The sequence below is a fragment of the Rhamphochromis sp. 'chilingali' genome, assembly GCF_963969265.1.
Source record: "Rhamphochromis sp. 'chilingali' genome assembly, chromosome: 15".
In the NCBI taxonomy this organism is placed as follows: domain Eukaryota; kingdom Metazoa; phylum Chordata; class Actinopteri; order Cichliformes; family Cichlidae; genus Rhamphochromis; species Rhamphochromis sp. 'chilingali'.
In genome coordinates, this window is record NC_137942.1 from 8,192,662 (window position 1) to 8,218,233 (window position 25,572).

Here is a 25,572-nt window from a genome sequence, read left to right on the forward strand (position 1 = left end):
TCACCAGGAAAAGTGATGATTTACCCTTTGAGGCATGTCTTTAAAAAGAAATATGGTGCGAGTGTTTGTATTCTGTGTTTGTATTCTGTACTGTTCTGTACAAACTGTACAGAAAAAGAACATATAATACGGTAGACTAAAATATCTATATATGTTCTACTAACACATATTTCAGAAGTCTGACATTTCTCCACTATATTTGTATATGAAAATTATAATTATTACAAATTTTAAAAATTGTGACTAAGTAGCCTATCTTTGGATGAATTCTGAAAGTTTTGTTTATGCTAGAATTTCTGAATAATCTGGTCCCTGTACATGTATTTATCTGTTTTTGTAGTCTCGCCATGTCTATCCAGCCTTTCCTTTAACAATACACTAGGTGACTTGTCTAACATAGACAGGCTTGCCTGTCGAAAGAAAGGTGCACACCTGCGTGCCATGGATCCTGTGGCAAGATCATACAGTGTATAGGTGAGAGTGACAGAACTGCATCTAATGTGCGTCTTGTACCAAATGATTGTTTTTGTAAAATTGCTGCTCAAGTTCAAGGCCAAACCAACTCTCAGGCCAACAGACTGACTGTCTGCACTCCCAACAGCCAGTCCCCCACTGGTTATTAATCTCTTGAAATTATTTTGGTTCATGTTGGTACGGTCCTTTTTCAGGTGGTTTATAGATCATCAAAAATTTCTGTGGTGGTTTTTACATTCTTTGACACCAGCTCTACGTTTCAGTGTTATAAAATACATAACAGAAGAGTTTAAATTGAAGAGAAATGCTTTCTTGTTCTGCACTACTACTACTGTTGTGGAATGAAACATACAATCGTGCTTGTAGTTTTGGGCCACATAAAATGTTACCAAGGGCTGTTACACTGGCCCAACAGGGATAACCATGCCAGTGACATTCCCCCATCCGGTTGCACAACATCGCCTCATCATCAGATTTTTTCCCATAATTTATATCTGTCTGTATGGCTAGGACAAGTAGCTGGTTAGCCTATAAGCTTAGCACAAATACTAGAAACCTGGAAACATCCATCAAAGATACACCCCAGAGTACACCTCTGCATCACTTCAGGTGGGTGAAAGGTCGAACCACTGAGGAATTGCTAAAAACAAGATTGTCAGCTGGTGTTAAGTTGCTCTTTAAGGTCTATTTGTGCTCTACTGAGCAGCAAAGTGAGCTTACTTATTTCCCCTTTGAGCATTATGCATAAGGATAAGTTGGTATAATATCTGAGCAAACTCTAAGGAGGGTGCATGGAAGTGTTAGAAAAGTATTCATGCTCTCTGAGAGACTGATAAAGCTACAGTCAGACCTGACACTCCTCTTTAAGTCGGTGTGCGGAGGCAGGGAATGGGATTTGCTCTAGTGTGTGAAGAGCACGACTGCATCTCTGCTCCCCCCTCAGCTCCCTGTCTCCTGTGCCTCAGACCTTCTTTGAAGATGGAGTCCAAATAAAAGTGTGTGACAGCGAGTGTGTGCGCTTAGCTGTGCCTAGACCGAAGAAGTCTTCTGGCTTTCTGGACATTTTCTTGCTTATGTAAATATGCATAAAATGTCATGGGATGTTTTTCTGTGTTTGTGTGCATGCAATCTAGTCTGCACGTTTGTGTGTGCATGTATGTGTATATCCATGTGCTTTAGCGAGGGTGGCAAAAATGGAGTAGGGAACCGAGAATGCTGCTTCCTGCTGTGGCGGCTGATTGTTTCTGCTCTTTGCTGATAAACGGCAGCTTTCCCTGCTGTCTAATCCCTCATACCAAAACAACTCACAAGAAAGAAAAACCGAACAAACTTTTACATAGAAATAAAAATCAAATGACCAATTTTTCATTTAAATATACAATCATTTGGAGAAAGGGAAACACTCAGACCTTTTTCGCATTTCCTTATACACACACAGATGACACACAAACACACACAGCATGCAAAAATGCAGTGATCTGAGGTAATTGCAGAAAGATAATAAGAACTAAATTGTCACAGTCTGGCAGAGGCAGACTATAGGGAGTGGAGAGGTTGGACCCAAGTGCATACACGCAAAATAACAAGACTGGAAACGAGCCGTTTATTGAAGGCTGATTTTAGCAAAGAAAAACTAAAGCAAAGACAAAACTGAATTATAACCTAAACTGGCTGAGCTAAACATAACATAACAAAACAAAACAAAACCCTGGAACATGGACATGGACATGGAGACAAGGTAGGATAGCAGACGCTCGGACAACACAGACTAAAAGCACACAGGAGGTGATCAGGGGAAGTGGAAACACATGGGGAAAAACAGCTGACACAAATGAACATAATGACATGCAGTAGAAGAGTAAAACTTCTACTCTTCAATGAACACAGGAACACATGACCTCTTCAAATTAAAACAGCAAATACAATGAGACAGACATGACAACATGAACAACAAATGATATGCAGACATGAAACACATAGGACAGGGGAGACTTAATACAGGGGTAGAAAACACAAAGGGAAACTAACAAACAAAGAACTATAATGACAACCTAGGCATGATAGAATGAACTTAGAAAACCTAAAGGACTTAAACATAACAAACTAAAACCAAAACGCTGATCGTGACATAAATTCAAGAAGATAGCAGAAGCCCAAAACAATCTTCTCTGAGGCCAGACTCACTTTCTAGCATAGTGTGCTTTTATGTTTTAAATTACACAGTCTGGCGTACTGTCTGTTTCCCTGCCTTGTAGTCCAACATTATCTCTTTCTTCCTCATAAACACCGAAACATAAAGCCAATGCAGCGTGTCTTACCGTCGAGTTAAAGCGCAGGTGGCAAATGTTGCAGGAGATAATCTGTTTCTTCTTGAGTGGCTGTGGAACACCGAAAGTGTGGTTGATCACAGCCTTCTGGACAGGGTCCATCTGAGAAACAGAAACACATGACAAGTATAAGCTATATTAGTTCTATATAATTTTATTTTCCCAAATGATAGAAGCTACTTTGTTTCAGAGGTGAGGTGAGGTTAGTTCCCATAAAGCCAACATTCAATCTTCAGTGTAAGCATTTGTTTCAGTCTGGTAAATCAGAAAACAGCATGACATGACTTGATGTCTAAGCAGTTTCAGCAGCTACCGCAGATTATACACGAGGGCGCATGTTCTGGTCACAGAGTGCAAGACACAAGAGCATCTTACCAGTTAGCCTTTTGGGAAATTGTTGAGATATATGATCCAAATGATAAGTCTTCATTTTTGTTTCCGTTTTTTTTTTTGATATGACCAAGTTAGATTTTTTGCTTTATGACTTAAGTGTACTAGTAAAATCGTCCCATGATCTGTTGCGGTTTTGAGTTTGAACCCGAGATCCTGACATTATGTTCTGATCAAACTTGAATTCTCCCAAGTTGCATGTTTTTTATGAATTCATAGATGCAGAAATCTTTAGTGTATAGTGCAATACAACAAATTCACTTTCCTTTAAAGGTGGCGAGTTGTGCATCAGTGTGGATATTCTCTTTTCCAACTCCAAACTATCTTTACTCTCAGGCTCCTCTAGAGCAGCCCTGCATGATTCATAGATCAATGTAATCCTTATTAGGCCTTGGTCCAACCCCTAAATTCATCCACTAGTCACTCTGCCTTTTATGCCAGCTTTGATTGGCTTCCCCCTGGTAAACAAATAAACAGCAGGTAAATGGGAAGTCCTCACAGCCACAGCTGTATGCCTGCGATAGATCATACAGAGCAAGGGATAGAAAAAAATATTCCCAGCTCTGTATGGGAATAGGAATAGAAAAAAATATCAATAGACAGTCTGAAGTCCGGGCGTTTGACTCAAGAATTATGTTTACATACTCTGACCTCATTATTTGGAGCTTTGGCCATGGTTCTTATGAGCTTTATTATAAGAACAGACTAACAGGATATACGGATGGCAGAAAATAAGGAAAACAAGGAAAAGCTATTTTTGAATACACAAGATGGAAATAATAATAATAAAAAAACTGGAAAGCATTAAATGTTACTGATGATAAGGTAATGTTAGAATCAAAAGGCAACCCATTTCTGCTGTGGGATCACCACAGTCTGAGCTCTTGCTGTGTGCAACCAGAGGGCATGGAGAATACTCCTCACATGAAAGTCAAAGCATACCACTATTAATAAAAATATATTAAATGTAAAAAGAAACAGAGAGTATATTTCAGTGACAGCTGAGCTTATGAAATGAAACTGAAACAAATTAAAAGGTTACTCTGTAATGTCAGCATGAGGCTGCCTTACCCTTTAATGTAAAGAGAATAACTCGGTTCCTGTCAGCACGTGATACAGATTTTCTGATCATCAGTAGCTCTTTGGCCTACATACACAGAACATTACCAGAGGCTTTATTTTGATTAAAGATGCTCATTAAGAGTCGTACTGCTAAACTCCTTCTGATGCACTAGACGAGGGCAAACTTCATTTTGAAGAGATAAGGTGACAGGGCGCCACCTTATTATGCATGCAAGCTAATTACTGTAGTCAAGCTGCTGGTGAACTGCCAAACTGAAGGAGAGAAATTAGACTATTGTAAGTATAAAAGTAAATACGCTTTTTCTTATGCTTCCCAAAAATATGCTTAGCTGCTGTTCAATAAAAAAGGAAGAAAAATTAAATAAATCAAAGATAACTAAGATCAAAGGGTTTTCCATCTCACTTTGTTAAAGTGCAACTGTGGTTTGGTGGAATTACTACAACAGTAGTGACATACTGTGCAATATTCAGCGAAGGAGTTAATAAAATAGTAATACTAAAGAACAAAAAATGGCACAATCCCTAAAAGAGTTTAGATGGCCTTGAATGAACTCAAGTTATTTCTCGATAGATAATATGTTACTCCTCCAAGATTTCGTTATTTTTCTACCTAAGAAATGCAACTTCCAGGGTAAACACCACTTTCTAGTACCACATGCTGCATTTCTGCTTGTTGTAAATCAACTGATTGTATTCACTGATTGCAATTTGCTATTGGTATTGTTTTTTTTAATCTCCCAATTTTTGTACACCTGAGTTTTTGAGAATTCTAAAGTAAAGATGAAAACACAGTTTTCCCCTCATAGAAAGCTCAGATCTATTATTTTTCAAACTTGCTGGATGTAATTTTTTTCTTTACTTAAGCACAAAAGACAAGAGATGTTTTGCTGCTGTCACATCGACTTTGACTAAATTAAGTAACTGCTTCTGTGTTTGGATGACGATCTTGATGGGTTTCAGGTATGAAACACCACCTCACACAAACAATCACCTTTTCAATTTGAATGAAAAGATGATGCAGAACCGAGATGATCCTTATCCTTTAGTGAGTTACACTTTTGTGTGTTGTATTGCAGCGGTGATATTAATGGGGGAAGTGTGGTGCTTAAACTGTTAGATAAATCAACACCTACACCATAAGAATCTACAGGGAAAAGAGTTTCTTCTTTATGAATGTATTTTCATTGTAATCTCCAAAACTTCACTGCTTAAACTTTATGAGTCATTGCAGCCCACAATGAAGTGTTTACTGCAGAAGGTTTTAGACGGACTAAAACTGTTTTAACTGCCTATGAAGAGACAGCAGAGAGTCCCAGAACACCATACTATAAACAGCAGGGTGAAACCTGAGGCTTCATTATAAGATCTGCATTCCACAGTGACAGCTGATTTCACTGGGGAACCTTTCAGCGTGGTATCACATATAACAATCACCTTGGATCTTGCCCCAGGCTTGTACAGGGTCTGACCCACTCTATTCCTCAGCTCGTTTGAGAGAAGGGTCTCCGGAGGGACGGGGAGATCACTCTTCACACACTGAATGATACCGCTACGCTTACTGAAACTACACTGGTGGCTGTGCTGACAGCCTCACCTGCCCAGAGATCAAAGAGTGTTGGCGTGCTCATGGCATACTGCTTTGCTTTGTTTCTGGCACATAAGGTTAAAAAACATCAGACTCTTCCACACTGCAAAAAAACCAAAAAACTGTGCCATGTCCAAGGTAGCTGCCTCTTCTGCAAGGATAGAGTCTATTTACTACGGCTTCCTCATGGCCAGGTGTGAAAAGGAATATAAACACATCTGACAATGAAACCTTCGTGCTGCAGGTACATCTCTCCCTCAGGGCTCTTTACCATTGTTGCTTTATTTTGGTTTCCTCTACATGACACAGAGATATCTTTGGAAGCAAATGGCTGTTTCCTTTTACCAACTGTAGCCTGACCAAGGTAAACCTAGCTCTTCCTGCTGCCCTCTGTCCACCTTAGAAAAGCAGGCTGCGCACAGCCATTTGTTTTAGGAACTGAAGAATGTGTCCATTGTCTGTCTGCAGCCATCCTGAACCGACTGCTATAAATGCGTCTTTTGTCCAAGCCCTCGGTTCTCCCTGCCATCCTAGTGCAGACAGAACTTATCCTGCACCGGGTGGCTGAGTCCGTGATGGGCTTTCAGGGTAGATAGATAGAGAGAGAGAGAGAGAGAGAACGAGACACACAAAGGGATGAGGAGTGAGGGTGGAGCAGTGGGAGGATGTAAGAAGGGACACCAGGGGAACCGGAGGATATTTGGTTTTGGAGACAGGTGCATTCATCTTCCCTCCTGCACACGTCTGGGACAACGTGTGCCTTATCAAGGCTAAGAGAACCTGGGGCTTCTTGTTGAATGGACTTTGTGATTAATGCCACAGCTGCACTGTCAGACTGTGTATTATGGGGGCTAATCATCTCCTCCCGTGACTGAAGCGACACTGATTTGATGTTATTTCCGTGGTTATCATAATTTCTGCATTGTGGTTGTGGTAGATTCCAAGTCCTACTGCGAGTTGTATTCTATTTAACAATGGCAGACTGAACAGCATTGCGACTCGGTAAAAACGATTTCCTTTGTACTACCTTGCCGCATTCATTGGTAATCTACTGCCTTTTCCGTCTCCAATAGCTTTTACTTATATGGATGCTTTTATTTCTCTAATAGGGAAGCATAATGTGCAAAACTAAAACCCTAAATTAGAATGGTGAGGCACAGACATTGGTTGGAGAATAAAAACAGCAATTTTCCCATTGAAACACAAGAGAAACACAGACAAAACACTGACAGACACCTACCCCACTGCCTCCACCACTAATATAAATACATGAGGTTTTAGAGGAGTGAATGTTTACCACGCTGCTTTTGCTCAATCCTCCACAGGGCAGTATAGCCGACTTCATGACCCAAAGCAGTAGGCGGTTGAACAAATGAAAAAAAAAAAGCTGCACTTTTCACACAGGCTGGCAGCCCCCTACATACACAAATACACATCATAGAGCAAACATTTATGTCTCATCCACCCCCTCACACATGTTCTCCATTGTAAAGAACCAGCCAGACAGACAGATGACTGAATCTCCCTCTTTCTCATCCTACTTTTTATATGTACAGTTTCAAAAGGTGTAAAAGTGTATGCAGGAGCTAAATCTCTAGCTTATACTCCATTTACAGACCACAGAACTGGAAATAGTTTCATATTGCAATGAAAGGACTGAAAACACTTGCATACTGTGGCACACAGGATCAAAGAAATCAAAAAATGCTTGCACACATACACACTTGAAATGACAATGACCACAGTGCTGGAAAGTAAAGGATCAAAGATATAAGCTTTTAATTCCAGAGACTGAGCCATCAGAGTCAATGTGCTTGAAAACTGAATGGTTTGTGGGTGATGTTTGAAACAGAGGCTATTTTTACACATAAACTGCAATCCTGAACTTCCCTAGACATTACCTAATGTTACCTATTTCTTAAGGCCATCATTTTCATTTGCAGCAGATAATTTTTCAGGTCTTCCACATCTTGTTTTTATCTCCCACTTGTCCAGTTTCCACAGATTGTTTAAGCTTGCAATGCTTTTCTTTGTGAATCATCTTTTTGGTGGAAAAATACTATTTTAAGCCTTTCAAACTATGTTATATTTGACCTTTTCAATAAAGAAATGGGGAAAAAACTGTGTTTCTGTGTCTCAAATGTAAATAAAATGTCAATCAAATGTATTTACAAATACACACTTGCATTATTTTAAACAATGCCTGCATGTCTACTCAATTTTACATTTTAAACCAAAATAAATCAAATATAGTGACACAATTCACCAAAGCAATATTCAGAGGTCAAACCTTGCTTCATTAAAAACTGTAACCTAAAGCTAGGATAAAGCCTGGGCACAGCACTGGAGGCTGTGGTGTAGCAGGAAAAGTATTGATATAGTGACAAACAGAATAGGTAGCAATAATGACACAGCTTTATAGGCCTGTATTTCTTTGTAACACCCCCTGATATAAACAGAGTTGGCATGAGGGGCATATTGACACAAAAATGATGAAGTATGTGTACAAGTACCCCGACCCTTATACCATAAAAATATGCCTCATGCTGCCACAGAGAACGAAATCAGGCTAATATGTCTTCTGTGTGTTGTCTTCTAATCAATACCCTTCAGCGTGTGATTTTTTTTTTTGTAGCTGATTAGATTTTTTAAAAAAAATTGGCCTTGCCTCAAATTCTGTGTAACTTTCAAAGTATGCTTTGAAAGATGAGACAAAATGTTAAACTGTTTTTTTTACAGAGTATTGCTGACATTGAACATTGTTCTCAAATGACTTCAACATCTTATTTTTCAGTCCATTTTTTTTTCTAAAAGTAAGGTTTATTATGACTAGTACCCACTAGACCCACTAGACTCACCGTATTAAAGTTAGGGAACAGGCTAAGTGGGGAGGATCCATTGAGTCTGAAGGGCAGGAGGTGTTTGAGGTCGAGCTGAGGCTGCAGAGGTCGTCCTGGGACGGGGAGGGAAGCCAGAAGCGGGCTGCCCTGGGCCGATGTACCTGGACAACACAACAAGACTGATGTTAGAAGTTAAGAAGCATTATGAAATGTTCACATGAGAGATATTTCTGTCTCAGTGCAACTGTAGGAGAGCAACTACACTGCTGGCTACGAAGGGGACAAACGCAGTGCTCAGGGGAGGCCTGACTTTGATTTATTTGATACCAGAGGCACCATTACACCTCCAGCTGTCACCAAGCACTCACTGTGAAACTTGTTTGTATGTGTACACTTCCATTTGTGACTAGGCAGGCGCTTGTACTTGGGACAACACAATGTGTTTAAAGACGTACCTGTGTGTTTGAGGGTGGATGGGCAGTGTTAAATACCCCAATCACCTCAACTATCCATACTCATCCCCCCCAAGGACACTCACCTGCCCCTTATGTACATGCACACACATACACATAAACACATTATTTAATTACTGATTTATTGGCTAAGAAAAGGTGCCTGCAAGAGGGGAAGATAGGAGTTATCAGATTTCAAATGGATCAGGGATGAAGAGATTTCTAATTTTCCGCCTGGCTGCATTTCAGTAGACCGGTGTGCTCAGCAGTGTGCAGGCACTTATCCCAGCAACAGGATCAATCATTCGATGTCAGCTGCGGGTCACGGCGGCCACCTGAAAGTATGCCTATCATGTGAGCTGTTGTGCCATACACATTTATACTGAGGTAGTCGCACACAGAAAAAAAAAAACCAATCACCAACTGTAGAAAAACATCAGCACCACAGAAATACAAAAGCTTGACAATAAAAAAGAATCCTTTAACTCTTTCCCCAATAAAGACGACATTTGAAGACATCCCGTGTACTATTAATGGCGTGTTTTCACACCTCAGTATGTATCAGTGAAGATGTGGTTTGACAACCATTAAAAGGGTTTCTAGGATTTTCCCAGGATAGCTGCATAGGCATACACCACCCTCACTAACCTTTGACAATAAAACATTAAAAGTAATGGAAATTATTAAGATCTTTGGTCCATATCTAACTATGTAATTACATAACTATATACATTGTCCAATATCCTACACATCCAGTACATGATTCTTTTAGCATCAGCTTTGAACATCATTGCTAGAAAGACTAGACTGGATAAAATACAGAGCTATTCCACTCACAGATCACCAGAAGACTGCTCAAACACTGCTACAAAGCCATCACACCCAACAAAATAACAGAAGCTGTCAAAATAAAGCGCAGTTGGTGCTCTGCAAAATTTTGTGTTGGTTTTTTTCTTGCTTGTTGTGGCATCTTTGTAGGACCTTTTTTCTCTCAAAATTGCTGTCAAGGTTGCGGTACGATGTTGATATAGCTGTATGGCTTGTGTAAAGCGCGGAACACAGTGATAGATGGGGAATCTGTCAGTAGTCTGGCCCATGGCTTTTTGCGGCTTGGCAGGATTGGCAGTTATGTGTGTATTTGGTGGGTGGGGGGCTGAAACACTAAAGCCTTGAGCATATGCTCCTCAGCACTGGGCTCAGGCCTGCCTTTGCCATGTGTGGGATCTCCTCTGCAGTCTGTCTGACACTGAAAGAGTCAGCACAGGACGGACGCAGCCTACAGACACGTGGGCAGCAGCCGGCAGGGGATCGCTCCTACTCGCAACATTCACAATCACACAGAAAAACAAGGAAAAGCTGAGTCTTCTCTTGGCAGGACTATCAGAGGAGAAAAAAAAGCTGGGCTCGCAGGGAGGACAGTTATCAGCTGATAGTGCTTCCCCACCTCTATGTGACTCCCTAGGCAGCTTATTAAATCAGGGGCTGGCTGTTTGCCTCTTTGGATGATAACACTGCAATGGACGCATAGCCTGAATCCTGGCATGTACGACAGCAAGCGAGGGAGTGTGTGCGCTCGGCTTGCATGTACTAGATGAGAATCAAACATACACAGTAAGACATATAAACAAAACTGCCTACGCACATCTGAAAACAAATAGCTCCGAGGGCAAGCGGGAAGTCAACACACACACAAATACACACACACACATAAAATCAAACAAGGTATAATTTTGCACTTGACGCATATTGTACGGGATTTTACTAGAACTACTTTTTAAAGCAAGTACATCCCCATTTCTTGTGTTTGTGTGTGTGTATGTTAGTAAGGACAGTGGATTTATTTTTCTTTTAGCCTTCTACTTCCGTTAACCTCCCATCACTCTACAAATGTTCCACTCATGTGCGTGTTCCTCTACATATGAGTTTGCATGCATATGTGGTTAGGTGCACATATGCTCTTTCTGTCCAAAGTTATGTCTGCATCAAGGCTTAGATTTATTTATGCCTCACTTGTGGCCCAGACAACCACTGGCAGTTGAGGCAAGGCCTGAAACCAAATGTCCAGCCTCGTTCTCTCTCCCAGATGACTTTGCTAACGGATCTGACTGTCTCTGCCAGTCCTTCCCCAGGCAGGCTCCCTCCTCCTCCTCCCATCACAACAGCGCATTCCTCCCTCTCATGACTCACTGGGCTTGGTTACACAACAGCCACCGTCACATTGTATCTACTCGGATATGTGTGTTTGTGAGGCGCATTTGAGTCGTGGAATTCAAGCAGCGATTTTTCAATTATTTTCTACATGCACACCTGAGAAAAATAATGGATTCTAATGTATACATGCAGGCACACTGAGCCGTCCCTCTTTCACGATTGCAGAATTAGCCCTTCAACCCCCAAGTCCTTCTACTGTAATCCTCTTGTCAGTACTCCAGTGCTCTCTTAGGTTTCTGACAAATTGCCTTTTCTCACATCTAAATACCCCATCTCTCCTCAGTGCTCTGCATATATTCTCACTGCTGAGCAGCACAGGGGGAAAAAAAGGAGAGGGTCTGGGAGGAGAGAAAACCTTTCTATTTGTGGCCCAGTGTAATTATGTGGATAGCTGCTGGCACAGCAGGGTCTTGAAGTTCGGTGAGTGGATCTCCACCTTCTTTTTCTCCATACTGTTGTTGTCCAAGATGACATACAATTTCACCTGAGATCAACTTGCTCCAAGCAGGTGCCCTTTAAGGTTGGACATACGATGATTGATTCACCCTAATTGACCCAAGCCTTTAATTCAATCTCAGATATCACAAAACTGGGCTGGCAACAGTTATTCCAAATCTGCAAGGTTAACTAATATTAGTATCTAAATTTTAGGGTTTCATTAAACTTTGTCCTCAGCCCTCAGAAGCTGAATAGGAAACTGTACTGCTGTAGACCTCTAAGGACCCTCATGACAGTGGATGTACAGTTGGTATAAAGAGACAAAACAGTACATGACCATTCTTGCTGACAAGCTCTCCAGTTCACAACTCAAAGGTTAGACTAAGAGAAACAAAAAGTCTTATTATGAAGTTTCCTATGGAGCTTGGTGGAGAAGGAAACATGATGAAATCCTTTGCTTAAGAACATTTTAAAAGAACATTTTAAAAGAACATATCAGAGATGTATTTGTCCAAGTCTCCAGTTTTGCATCATTTTTATTTTTTCTTTGTAGAGACGTGATTGTGGGATCACTGGAGTAAAAACCTTTACTTTACAATTCCACATATGATTTCCACATATTTAGAGGACATTGTGTACCACATCCCTGATGCTCAGCTGTGGCTGCCTGCTGAATAACAGTCAGATTATCAGTAAGACCTTCATCATTAGGCCTCTGATCTGATTATCCAGCTGTGATGATGAATATCTACATATCTGAACTTAAATGAACATGGATTTGCAAGGGAAATTGCTGACTGGTGAATTGATGAGCACTAAGTGCAGGCACAACGTGAACATAATTACACTGAACCATGCGGATGCTTCTTTTGTCACTTGCCAAGTACACATTATAACCTCTCTTTTGATGATGTTTAGCACGGTCTTCATAATTCAGTCAGTGACTGTAGCCTTCATGTTCCTAATACGCACACAGTCGAGTTCTGACACGCACACTCAGAGTCATAACACGATGTGGCTCATTGTGCATCTGCCACACTGTTGCCACACTGTTTCACCATCCCCCAGTCGCCCTGCGAACTTCCCAGCGGCTGCTGCCCTGCCTCAGAGGTGCTGATGGGACTAGATCTGACAGCATAGGAAGAGGCAACAACTACAACTCTGTGTAAAAATAGAGAAGTGGAGCTTTTTAGTTACAGTAATGTAACTAATAGAACATCTTTTTCACTGTGGTATGAAGTAACCCAAGACATGCTATGCATACAAACGACTGCTTCAACTGCTCTATGCTTGGAAACTGTAAATCAGGCTCATAGTGTATTAGAGGTTCACAGCTATTTGAGGGCACAAACTGACATTGCGCTGCCCCTGGATGTCACTGACAGACAGAAAGAGACAAAGATTGGAGAGAGAATCCAGGAGTGAAAGAGATAAGTAACTCCTAACAGCCAATTAGCTTCTACTCGGTCAGGTGGTGGTGTGGGGGCCACTGAGGGAACTATTATAGTCTGGACAAGAACATTAAATACAATCAGCTTTAATTAAAGATCCCCACTCCCCCACCACCCGCTCCTTTAGTTATGCTGATAATCTGCAAGATAAGCTGAGAGATGTGGCTGGACTGATTACATGAACCACTAAACAGATCATGAAGGAACTTCACTTAGCAATCCATTAAGCCAATTTGACCATTTCCTCAGCGTGAAATACGATGACCTGTATGCTTCTGTCCATCATGATACGAACACTAGTATTACAACTATGAGCTGCAACTGTTTTTGCTTTCAACCAGACCTTTTGGAGATTGTTATGTGTGTAAGCAATTTCTGTGTTTCAGCGAGAAAGTAGAATATATTCTCAGTGGCATGCAATTAATTTTTTTCCCTCTCCAAAGAACCCTCTCATTTTAGCTCCCCTGCTTCCCATCTCTCATTTTTCCACCTTAGCTTAAAGCTTTTTAAATTTATTTATTCGAATTATGTTTTTGCTCTTTTTTTCGGGGTCGCTCGGCTTGCCGTGCTGGCTGCACTGTGGCTAGATATTATGCACTGAAGTGTGTAAGTTGATAACTGTTTGTGCTACACACGGCAGTTTGTATTTCAGTGTGTGTCAGAGCCATATATAGTTTAGAAGGTAAATATGTACAAGGAATATTTGAACAGTGCAGAGTCCCAACTCTTTGATTTCTGATGTCTGAATGGTGAGGTGTGCTTGTCCACTAAGAATTTTTATGAGTATTAAATTCAATCTCAGCACAGTTGCTTCTTTTATATTTTAAGCTAATCTACTCATTAAAAAAAAATCTTTCATATTTAGTTTTGGCCTCCTTTCCCCTTCTTTACTCTGGATTGCAGAAGGTGGCAGCCTGCTCCATGTGGCCTGATTATATGCAAGGCTAAGCACAGTTTGACCCCCGACTGAAAATAGAGCATGCTTAGGAAGAGAGATGACTTTATAACTTTTTTTCACATGCAATTTTAGAGGAAATATTCAAAGTCAGACCGTGAAAGTTTTGCGTTTACCTCTCTGTCAACCCCAGAGCCTCACCTGTACTCAGCTAGCCTTACTGTCCTACTTCACTGGGGTCATTTCTGTAATTACCAACACAAAATGAAACAATGTATGAAGTAAGTTAAGTATGCAAAACATTTTTAATGTTTTATAGGCCTCAGGCAGTTCTTTTACAGTTTAAACAAAGGTATAGAGAGAGCTATTTTTTGTCAATAAATAAAATATGATCTGAGACTTTTCTGGGGTACAGCCTTTGGCTTCAGCATCAACAGTGCTTCATCAGACAAACATACTAACCAAAGCCTGGCTTTGCTGTAATTTGTTTATTCATATTCCATTCTAAAAGTACAAAAGAACAAAATTCGCTTAATTGTCTGTAATTTGTGTCTTTTTTAATATTACGGTGTTATAATAATAATAGCTAGTCATGTGTGAAATTATAATATCTCAAATGTTCTAGCTAGTGGCAGGTTGCAAGCAATTATTCTTAAATTTCACATTCAATCTAAAACATCAGAAAGGCTTTCAGGAGTGTGTTTAGGTGTACAGTATTTGGCTCCATTGTGAGTCGTGGGGGCCCAGTAGCAGGACCTTGTGGAGATGCTTCTTCTCCTGGGGTGTGTCTGTAATGAGTTCTGTCAAGCAGTGAGCTGTGCTCTGCTACCAAACCCAACCTGAGCAGAGGCAAGGCCCATCTGTCAAGCAGAGACGATAAGCCCGGAGCCATCAAGAGACAAATTGCTCGGCTTCCCCACTGTGAGACCCTACGAGGCAGTCTTCTAAAGGCAAGCAGCAGAGATGCTTCTGATTCCTGATGCTACACGGGAAAAAGGAGGCGGAGAAGGAAAATATCAAACACATTCATTTATGCAGATGGTGCCGTTGGCCAGTCATTGCTCTGGTGCAGCAACAGCAGCTGTACACAGAACTTCAGTGTGACTAAAAACCAGAAAAAAAGCAGGAAAGAAACATTATTTTTGTTTCTTTGCTTTTAAGCCGGAGGGTGAGCTGCTTTAATAAGTCCCCCACACTTCTCTTAATCCCATCACTTTGGTTTTCAAAAATAATGACAGCTGTTGGACCTTTCCATTTAGATGAAAACAAAACTAACTTTAATAAACAGATAGAGCTGGAAAGGTGAAAACAATCAAAGGTAAAATTTAAACATATGTCTGAGAGTCAACATTAACCCCCTCACCATCCACCATCATTACCGTGAATGACATTACTCCAGTTTAAAGAGTCACGTTAAAAAACAAACAATACTGAATAAAATAACTTGAAGTTGTGCCATGCTCCTAAATATGCAAAAACCTTTGGCTAGAAGCAGTGCAGGATTGACAGGAACTCCGATAAGGTTCATTTCCACAGCAAATTGAATCATTTGTGGAAGCGGGATTAAGTACATAGTTTTTTACAGGAATAAATATCAAGCTGGTCAACCAAGCGTCACAAAGCTATCATGCCAAGTGTGACAACTCATTATAAATTGATTACGGTAGATATGTGAGCCGGACTGTTTGGATCTTCAAGTAAGGAAGATGCCTTGTAAAAGAGTAAAAAAGGACAAGACAGAGGCAGCTTTCTAATTTTAACTCCCCAGCTGATGAGAGATGCAAGAGATGAAACATTCACTCAGACACTAAGATGCGGGACTAAAGGTGGTTATGAGGCTATGACGAAAGGGAAAAGAAAATGAAGTTGTAGCTATGTTAAACACAGTGGAACTATCCTCTGCTGAATTCCCCACTAGACGAGCATCAAGTTGCATCGCACACACACACACACAGAGGAGAAAAGCCCTTCACAATTAATGATTCATTTACAGCCGCAATTCGTGTGAGATTTGTAAGAATCGCAGGCAAGAACATTCCCTTTATTTATATAAATGACAACAGCAAAGTGCTTGCAGAGAGAATTGTACTGTACGTTTCTTGTATATTACATTCATTGTTATGCAAAAGAGCTTCTGCAAAGCAGGTTGAATTTGCAGTCAGTAAATTGCTTTGCAGAGCAGATTTTTTTTCTTGCCATCAAATGGACCCGTGATTATCTAAATCCATTCCACCTGAATTTGTTTTTCACAAAATGTCTCTTTCCTCACTCATTCGCCTTTTACTAGGGTCTTTGTTTTAGACATTTCGCATAACACACCTAATTTAAATTCTGCTATCAGGCAAGTGTCTATGGCCAAATTAAAACTTAATGGAAATGTGTACTGGCTATAAAAATACAAAAGGTTTCCTGTTCGTTTTAAGTCTTAGCTGTAAGGCCAAATCATTTTTATCTTCTTTTACCACATGCACATAACAGGAAAGTCTTATATTATTTGAGAAGGAAAAGTGCAGTTACATCAGGGGAGTAAACGTGGCTAAAAAAAAGAAAGAAAAAAAGTCCTCCAACTGTTAGCACAGTGATAATTCATTCACAGCTCACTTACTTTAATGGAGGTTTGAGAAAAAACAAACTCAGTAGCAGCTCAAATATAATTTAAACCAGATATGCAGAAAGAACTGATATCTTTGATGATTGAACAGATGGAGTTTTTTCAGTGACCTAGTGTCCACATCCAGGTAAAAAGGTTAGCTGAAGAATGTGCTGGTGTTAAAAGCCAATTACCCCTGGCTGCTTTGGAAAGTACCATCACTCGCAATCAGTAGCGACCTTGGGAATTGAACTAGCTAATTTTGCCCAACCTGGGCTGTAATTGTTTCAAATCAGCCTCATGCCTCAGCATCACTGCCAGGCTAATTGCTCATGAGCGGGAAGATTAATCTACAGAAGCACATCTGTGGGACTTAATTTACGGGTCGCAGTGGATCCATTAGACTCATTTGGTTTTCAATCCTGTACAGCATATGCAGCTAAACAAAGGTGAAACAATGGTGGGAAATTGCCAGGGAACAAGCAAACACAAGACCCACACTGCTAAATATTTGTACATAGTCAGATTCACGCAGTGCACAGCCCTGGTTGTCGATACGCGTAATGCATAGATACGCGTAATGACGACAGTACCAGCATCCGTGAACATTAGCTTATGCGAACGAGAGTGGTTTTTGAATTGGACATCAGACAGTACAGCTGTACTCCTCCCCAAAATGAGCCGTCCCTTATCAAGTTCCTCCCTAAACACCTGCTAATGAAGGACAAAACTCAGCTAGGCTCAGACACAGTAAACAGATTCGTACAAAGCAGGAAAAGCATCACTGTGTGACAAAGGTCAGCACTAAACCTGAAAAAAGATCAGTGATTGGATTGTGAGCCACTTTTAGCCTGAGAGAGGACAGGCCGTTCAGGCTCTCTGAAGAGAAACAGCTGCAAGTTGCAAATTGGAAAGCCTTTGTGAGAAAGGGCTCTGCCCTTTGTTGTCTCCTTCCTCCTCTCCTCAAAGAGCTGGCATGCAGATGTCTCCTCTCATTCCTCGCGTGTAATTACAAAGATGGGAGAAGAGCATAAAAGGATCATTCCTGATATGGCATTGTACAGCAGGCGGCGCACACCCGGCAGCTGGCATGTTTTTAAATAGAATTACTTCACTTTCAAAGCAAAAGACTTAACACTGCACTCCTCTGCTGCAGCCACTTATTTCCTTTTGATTGTTCAATATGACGTAGCAGACAGGATAATACGATTGAAAACAATCAATGTGATCACCAGTGGTGGTGGTACATACCTTCAACTCTAGTTATAGAGTGCTCTTGCTTTGCCTGGGTGCAGAGAGGAGACATGGGACTGAGCAGATAAGGATTCTTATCAGAACATGTGCAGGTGTTTAGTGGAGCAAGGCTATAACAGGATTCTTAAGTTACTACTGGCTGGCAGGATTTCATTTGATGGCAGAAGTAGGAAAAGAAGTACAGATGGATGGTGAGGTGGAGGTACAGAATGGAGTGAGCTGGTGGCCTGGGTGTTATAATTGTGAATCCCCCCCAGAGTGCCGCAGTACCGCATGTCTTTGACACCTGCTGGTGTGGTGATAAGAAGTGAAAACCAAATATAACTGGCTTTCTGTTATAGGTCAGCTCCCTCTGTAGGCTGACACCTCAGGATCGGAAAACCAGAGACGAGAGGTGAGGTTATAGGAGGGGAGACTACTAAAGGACAAGCGAGATGCTCATTAGTTTACAGTAAGCCCAAGTAAAGGGTTATATACCACAGAACCACCTCTATCTATCTATCTATCTATCTATCTATCTCTTATCCAATTCACTGCTACAGGAGAAGCCTAATACAGCTGTAATAGGGCAAAGACAGGGACAGGGTACACACTAGACGAGTTGCCATTCTAACAAAGAAAGAGACAATCACTGACACCTATGGCCAAATTAGAATCACTAATTAACTTAACTTCATGGATCTCTTCAGACTGTGGGAGGAAGCCAGAAACCCAAAGAGAACCCACACAAGCTTGAGGGAAACATGTAAACGGCACACAAAAACTCCTCAGTCGCTCCAGGATTTTCTTGCTGTTAAGCAACAGCACTAACCACTGCTTCACCATGCTGCCCTGTTATTAAACAAGGATGAGTTTTTTTTAATCTCAAAACAAATGGATAGGTCTTGTCCTCACTTCTTGTTTACAACCAGAAATACTGTGAAAATGAGAAAAAAAAATGTAACCAGTTCTACCATTGTAAAACAGATTAAATGGTCGTGATATGCTACACTAAGTCCACCCACCATCGCTGGTGGCAACTGTATGACAATTATCCCTCCCTTAGTCCTAAAGAGAAAACTGAACACTTTATAACAAACCAGGAAAAATCCAACCTATTGTACTGATGACAGAAGAGCAGTTTTTATTGCACTGATCCAAGCGTGCTCTTGTTGTGAAACATTGTGCATGCAGAGTGGAGGTCTAACCTCAGGTAACGAGCTTATGAAACTTTAAATTGAGACAAAGTCACCAAATTTAAGTGGTTTTGAAAAAAATAAACAGTTTAAATGTGGAAAGAACAGTTATAGCTCTCTCTTACTCTCAAATTATTTGGGGTTAGTTGCTTTTTCTCCCAAAGTAACTGAACCAGGGTTTATTTCATGCAAACAACCTATGACTGAGAGTAGCAAGACTTAACCTACATTAACTTAAAGATAACTCATCATCATCACTGTGTTCTGTGTGTTTCACTGAGAAGGGTGTGCACATAAATGAGTGAGTAATTGTTTTCCTTTGGTTCTCAGAGCACTGGTGGAACACTCTGTTCTGCCATCTCACCACAAATTCAGTATGGAGGGTCACTTCCTTAGTTTCCATATGAGGAACTCACAGGCCTTATATCCCTGTGAGGCAGGACCAACTACCCAAACATAAAAGTAGAAGCATAACCCACAGAGGAACTGTGACTTCATTCTGTGCTGAGGATGTCATTACTTTACTATGTCTCTAGTTTGTTTGATACTAAATTGAGGTTCAAAGTCTCATACATAAATCCTTAAAGAGTAGAGGTGGCCTTTGTTTATGTGAGTGAAATCCAACAAGTCTAAAAATGCAAAACGCCGTGTGGGGCAGAAGATCTTTGTGCCATTACGGACTGTCATTTCAAACTAACTTTATCGCCTGCAGAGGTCAAGGACGTGCAGTCTGCCTCTGAGTGAGTCCTTAGACTCTCCCGAGAGAGCGTTTCTCATTAGTCTGATTCCAGCTGAGGATTATAATGTGAATCCTTTGGATGAATCTTTGCTCGTCACAGAGAGACCATCAGCTGTTCCAGTCAACCAGTGCAGAGTCCTGAATTATTCATTTCCTGTTTACAGCAGGCGACAGGTGCGTGACCTCTGTGATGAGTGCCCTGGTGTCTGAGAGAAGAAGTGACAAGGGAAGGAAAGGAGGGGGGAAAGGAAGCCTCGGAGGGACAGAGCTGGAGATGAGGAGGACAGGGTGTGTGTGTGTGTGTATGGGGGGGGGGGGGGGGGGGGGGGATTCAGAGTAAACTGCCAATTTGTAAGAACAGGTGCATGGTGAAGTTTGGAGTTGGTTTTGCTTTTCAAGCTATCACATTTTTTCATGCTTTTACTTTTAATTCCTTGGCAAGAATTAAAGCCTTTAGCAGATTTTTACCCTGAAAACACTGCAGTGATTTCCTGTTCTGTGGGATTTACGGCAAAACCCCTTATGTGAAACCGGCTGAAATGATGTGCAGGTTGCATCATTATAAATATTACGGAATATATTTTGAAACACTGACTATTTTAAAGATCATTTCTATACGCATCTGTTTTTACTTTTACAGTTATTCAACTTGGAAGGCATTTATTTCAACCAAGACCTTGTTCCGACAACTCATGAAGTCAGCCAAAGACCTGATTTAAGGAGCATAAAGATCAGAGAATAAAGGCTTCTTTACACATTTATTGGTAAGTTATTCAAGCAAATGGTACACTACGCACAGCCATCTTTGACTATACAGATTGGCTGTCAAAATTATAGTTAATATTTTGTGCATGAATTTGTGCATGAATTTTAATTCAAGACTTTCTATTCTATATTGAGCAGTGTTAACACATAAACATTGACCATTTTGTTCACTGGAAAGGTGATCATATTAGAAACTCCATCCATTCATCCCAGTCTAAATAATCATTCTCAGACCTCCCACTCCCCACTCACCAGCACTTCTGGTGGTACATCAAGGTGTTCCCATGTCAGCAAAGAGACAAGCTCTGTCAGACGTAGGACATGCCCAAAACACCTTACTTAAGAGATGCCCAAGAGGCATCGTAATCAGATGCCTAATGTGGAGGAGTATTTACTCTACTTTGAGTTCCTCATTCTCTCTCTCAAAGAGCCCAGACACCTTTATTTTACTTGGTAAAATGTGATTTAAAATTCGATTGTTATTCAAACAAAAACAAACTATGTACAAGCTCTCCTAAACAAAATATTAAGTCACTGCTCTCATTTATAGCTTCTCATGTTCTTACACATCCCCAGATATCTCATTTAGCATTGTCAAAACTCTGATTCAGGAAATGAACGATCTTGAATCTTGGCTAGCTAACCGTCATTTCAGATATCTAGAAAGCTCACTGTAGATTGACTGGAATCATGCCGTCTGAATTATACTTCAGATCTGAGGAAAAAAAGCTGAAGTAAAAACTAGTCATATTTTTTTGTTACATAAATCTGAAAGAGTGATGTTATGAATACCTTCCCAGACCAAAAAACAAAACAAAAACAACAACACATAGTCTAGTCATTAAATTTTAAAACGACTTGTCATAACTGTGCAAAGGGTCAATATTAAAAGAATGCTGTGAAAAAGTAAAGCGGTAACTGCACAACCTACGACATCGAGTGCACCATGTTTGACTGTTTAAACCTTGACTTAGAAAGAACAGAGAGTTGTTGTTCAACATAAGGCAGTCCAGACTTGCTTTCAAATAGATGTTTACATGCTGAAAAGCACAGTCTAATTTTCAAAGTGCTGATGGAACACCTGCTAAAACGGATGTCAGCTTATCATTTGTGAATATATGTGCACAAAAAGATTTTTGCATGAACAAAATTAGCTTTTCTGACCTGTTCCAACCACGTCAACTGTGCAGAGTGAAAGACTGCGAAAGATGTAAACTAACACTAGTAGCAATGACACTGCCAGAAAGTTGCTTTTGATTTTCTAGTTCTCTTACTTTATAATGCGTTTCCATTATGAGAGAATGCTCTGAACTATAGCACATAGTTGTATTTTTATTTTACAGGAGACTACTGTCACAAAAGGCATGGCAGCACATAACCCATTTCCTAAGGTTTGCTTACCATAAAATTAATTTACTACTGTTATAATACCATGTAGAAAAATACTGTATTATTACTGAAATAAGGGTACATTCAGTTAATTTCTTTATCTATTTTATATCAAATATTGAAATGTCAGTTTCAGACTTTCATTACAGTGGTTGAGTTAACTTGAAAGAACCTTTTTTGAACTTAGAAATTAACATGAAGCAGCATAACAGGCACTGGGTATAAAGTGAAGCTGTTATGGACAGTTTTATGTGTGTAAAAGAAGTACTAAAAACACTATAAAAAGTAATATGACATTCCCTAAATGTTAGGCAGAAACTCAAAAGTAGCATAAGGGTTAAGAAGGTCTGTCTTGAAATGCACATCACTGGAGCGCCATTTACTGTAACCTTTCCCTCGCCTTTTAATAGCTGCCACAGAAACGGCAGAACCACGGATCACTGCCATTCACTAGGGTGCACTGAGAGTGGTAGTAGATGTCCTGATGCTTGTGGCTGCACAAAGGTGAAAAGTGTATCCGAACACGAAGTTGGCTTCAGCTCTTGCCGTACTAAAGATGTGTGTTAGAATAGATGAAAATCACTACTGAGAGCCAATGGAATAGGTCGGGACAGGTAGACAAATAGAGAGGCTAGAGGCTGTTGTCGCAGATGATGTCAAAAACACAGGCAACCCATGGGGATTGTTTAGTTTAACACCAGTGAAAAACCAAACTGAATCACAGGAATTCAATCTGGTTCACTCAGCCTGAACAATAGCCTGTGACACCTGATAGATTAAGAATAAGCCTCCCATTTTCTGCACACATATTCATGTGGACATCTGCATGAACACGCACACACACACACTTGCAAGAATGCATGCAAAAGCAAACAAGCTCTAGACAAAATGACGAATGGATTTCACCTTCAGGCAACTGGGGAAAGAGACAGACATTTCTACCCCTCGGCCAACTCCTGCTTCAGACAAAATAACAAATGGCTGAATGATCAGAATCAGAATCAGAAACTTTATTGTCATTGTCATGAGAACAACGAAATTAAGAATGGTCCCCGATCATTGCATCATCCCTAGCAATATCAAAATATAAATAAAACAATAAAATTCAAAATAAAATAGATAGAATACTTAAAATACTAATAAGATATAACAGTAAAACATTCACATACATTCCCACACACATGCTTCAGACCGTGCATAGATTAACACAAGAGTGGCGTGATGGACATTTTTTTGTAGTATTCAGATGTGTTATTGCAGTTGGATAACAGCTGTGTTTGAGTCTATTAGTCCTTGCTCTGATTGCCCTGTACCGTCTGCCTGAGGGCAACAGTTCGAACAGGGAGTGGCCAGGATGTGAGGTGTCTTTTATGATGTTTTGGGCCTTTTTAAAACAGTGGGCGTTGTGTAGAACTTCCAGTGTGGGGAGAGGGCAGCCAGTGATCTTTTGGGCGGTGTTAATGATCCCTTGGAGTGCTTTCCTCTGAGCCCCTGTGCAGCTAGTGTACCAGATGCATATGCAGTAAGTTAGAACACTCTCAATGGTGGCTCTGTAGAAGGACACCAGCAGTCTCTGTGTGATGTTATTCCTCCTGAGAATTCTCAGGAAGTACAGTCTCTGTTGGGCCTTTTTCAGCAGCTCGGAGGTGTTCACACTCCAGGAAAGGTTCTCCTCTATATTGACTCCCAGGAAGCGGAAGCTTGCCACCCTTTCTACACAGTCCCCATTTATGAATAGTGGTTGGATCTCTGCCTTTTTCCTTCTGAAGTCTATTATGAGTTCTTTGGTTTTTGAAGTGTTGAGGAGGAGGTTATTGGCCTTACACCATGACGTCAGCTGCTCCACCTCGTCTCTGTACGTAGACTCGTCTCCCTTGGAAATGAGCCCCACCACTGTGGTGTCATCTGCAAATTTCACAAAGATGTTGCTGTGGTGGCGAGGAGTGCAGTCGTGTGTGTAGAGAGAGTAGAGCAGTGGACTGAGCACACAGCCCTGGGGTGAGCCAGTGCTGAGACTCAGGGCTGAGGATGTGTGATGGCCAACTCTGACTCTCTGTCTACGGCCCGAGAGGAAGCTATTGATCCACATGCAGGTGCTGTATGGAAGCCCCAGGTCTTGTAGCTTGGCCACCAGTTTGTGTGGAAGGATGGTGTTAAAAGCTGAGCAGTAATCCACGAAGAGCATCCGCACATAGCTACCATGCTCTTCCAGGTGAGTTAATGCAGCATGGAGTGCTGTGGCTACAGCGTCTTCCGTGGATCGGTTTGCTCTGTAGGCAAACTGGTGTGGATCCAGGCTGCGGGGCAGGGCTGCTGTGATGTGTCTGCGGACCAGATATAGTGAGCTGTCCCCCCTGGTTGCAAAATGGGAATGGAACCACAGTTTTGAGACAGCAGCTACAAATGGCCCATCTCTATAACCACCCTCTTTTTCTCTCTCTTGTTCTCTCAGCTGTGCATCCACACAGACCTTGGCACATCTCAAAGATGGATTAATCCCGATTGAAAGTTGCTGAAGTGTCCTCAAGCGTCAAAGCGTTACTACTTATGAGGAGAGAATGTGGTGAAGATGATTCAAAAGTCAGAAAATAAGCTCTGGGGTCATTTAGGATGGACAAACACCCACAATGCAGGGATATCCTGTAAAGTGCACTACACTGCATTAAGCCCAATCATATTTCTTGACAATCTTCTTCCAGGTCTGCCTGTGGTAAGCCTTGGGCTACTGCTGTTGGAATGGCATGAATGCGATGCTTCTAACACTCATGCTGGCATGAATATCACAGTTCTGGCTGCCGAACGAAGCACTTCCTCCTCCTACATTGCCTCAAATGCTCTGGAACATGATTTTAATGTGGTACTGTAACATTATTAGTTCAATGTCAACACTGTCTAGACTCTAGACATGTGTAGAGAGTCCATTGAAGCAAACTGTTCATTTTAGCTGTAGCTATTAATAGTATAGTTTGACTGCTATTGTTTTTTTTATGTTAATTTTGACAGCATTGGCCCACTTCACACTTTATATGATCATGTGTCATGTGGGAAAACATAAATTTGGGAGAAAAGTGGATAGTCTTGTTGCCTCGCCAGAAGAAGGTAATCGGTTCACATATTGGTGATTTTCATTTTTTAACACTTCTGCGTGATCAGTGTGATTTTTTTTCTCCCCCAAAAGGCAAAATAAAATGCACAATATATTTTAAGCAAAAATTTAAAAAAATGTCAGATGTTGCAAATATGATACAAATTAAAACCAATATATGCAAATTAATATTAATATGTAAAAAAAAAAAAAAACAGTAGTCAGAAGGTTCAATAAACACTCCATTTTCAAAAACATTTTATTTTCTAGCAATTATTTGATAGTTCAGGCTTTAGAGGTGAAACTAGCTGTGGATGTAAGGTGGAGGATGTGCTTAAAGTGTTTAAAATGAAGCTCTGTATAAAGGCCTGATTAAAAATGGCTTGTAGTTTAAAGCGCTTTAAGTGATTAGTACAACTAGAAAAGAGC

The 25,572-nt window shown here is 40.8% G+C and overlaps 1 protein-coding gene across 3 annotated transcripts in view; it reads right to left on the reverse strand.

The window, feature by feature from the left end:
- Positions 1 to 25,572, reverse strand: part of znf385c (zinc finger protein 385C) — a 163,541-nt gene that overhangs the window by 22,081 nt on the left and 115,888 nt on the right. For all 3 annotated transcript variants that reach the window (XM_080904758.1, XM_080904759.1, XM_080904760.1), the window contains 2 exons: positions 8,718 to 8,860; positions 2,793 to 2,903 (listed from right to left, as the gene is read on the reverse strand). In XM_080904758.1, coding sequence (XP_080760884.1) covers positions 2,793 to 2,903; positions 8,718 to 8,860 — 254 coding nt within the window. The remainder of the gene's footprint in view (positions 1 to 2,792; positions 2,904 to 8,717; positions 8,861 to 25,572) is intronic.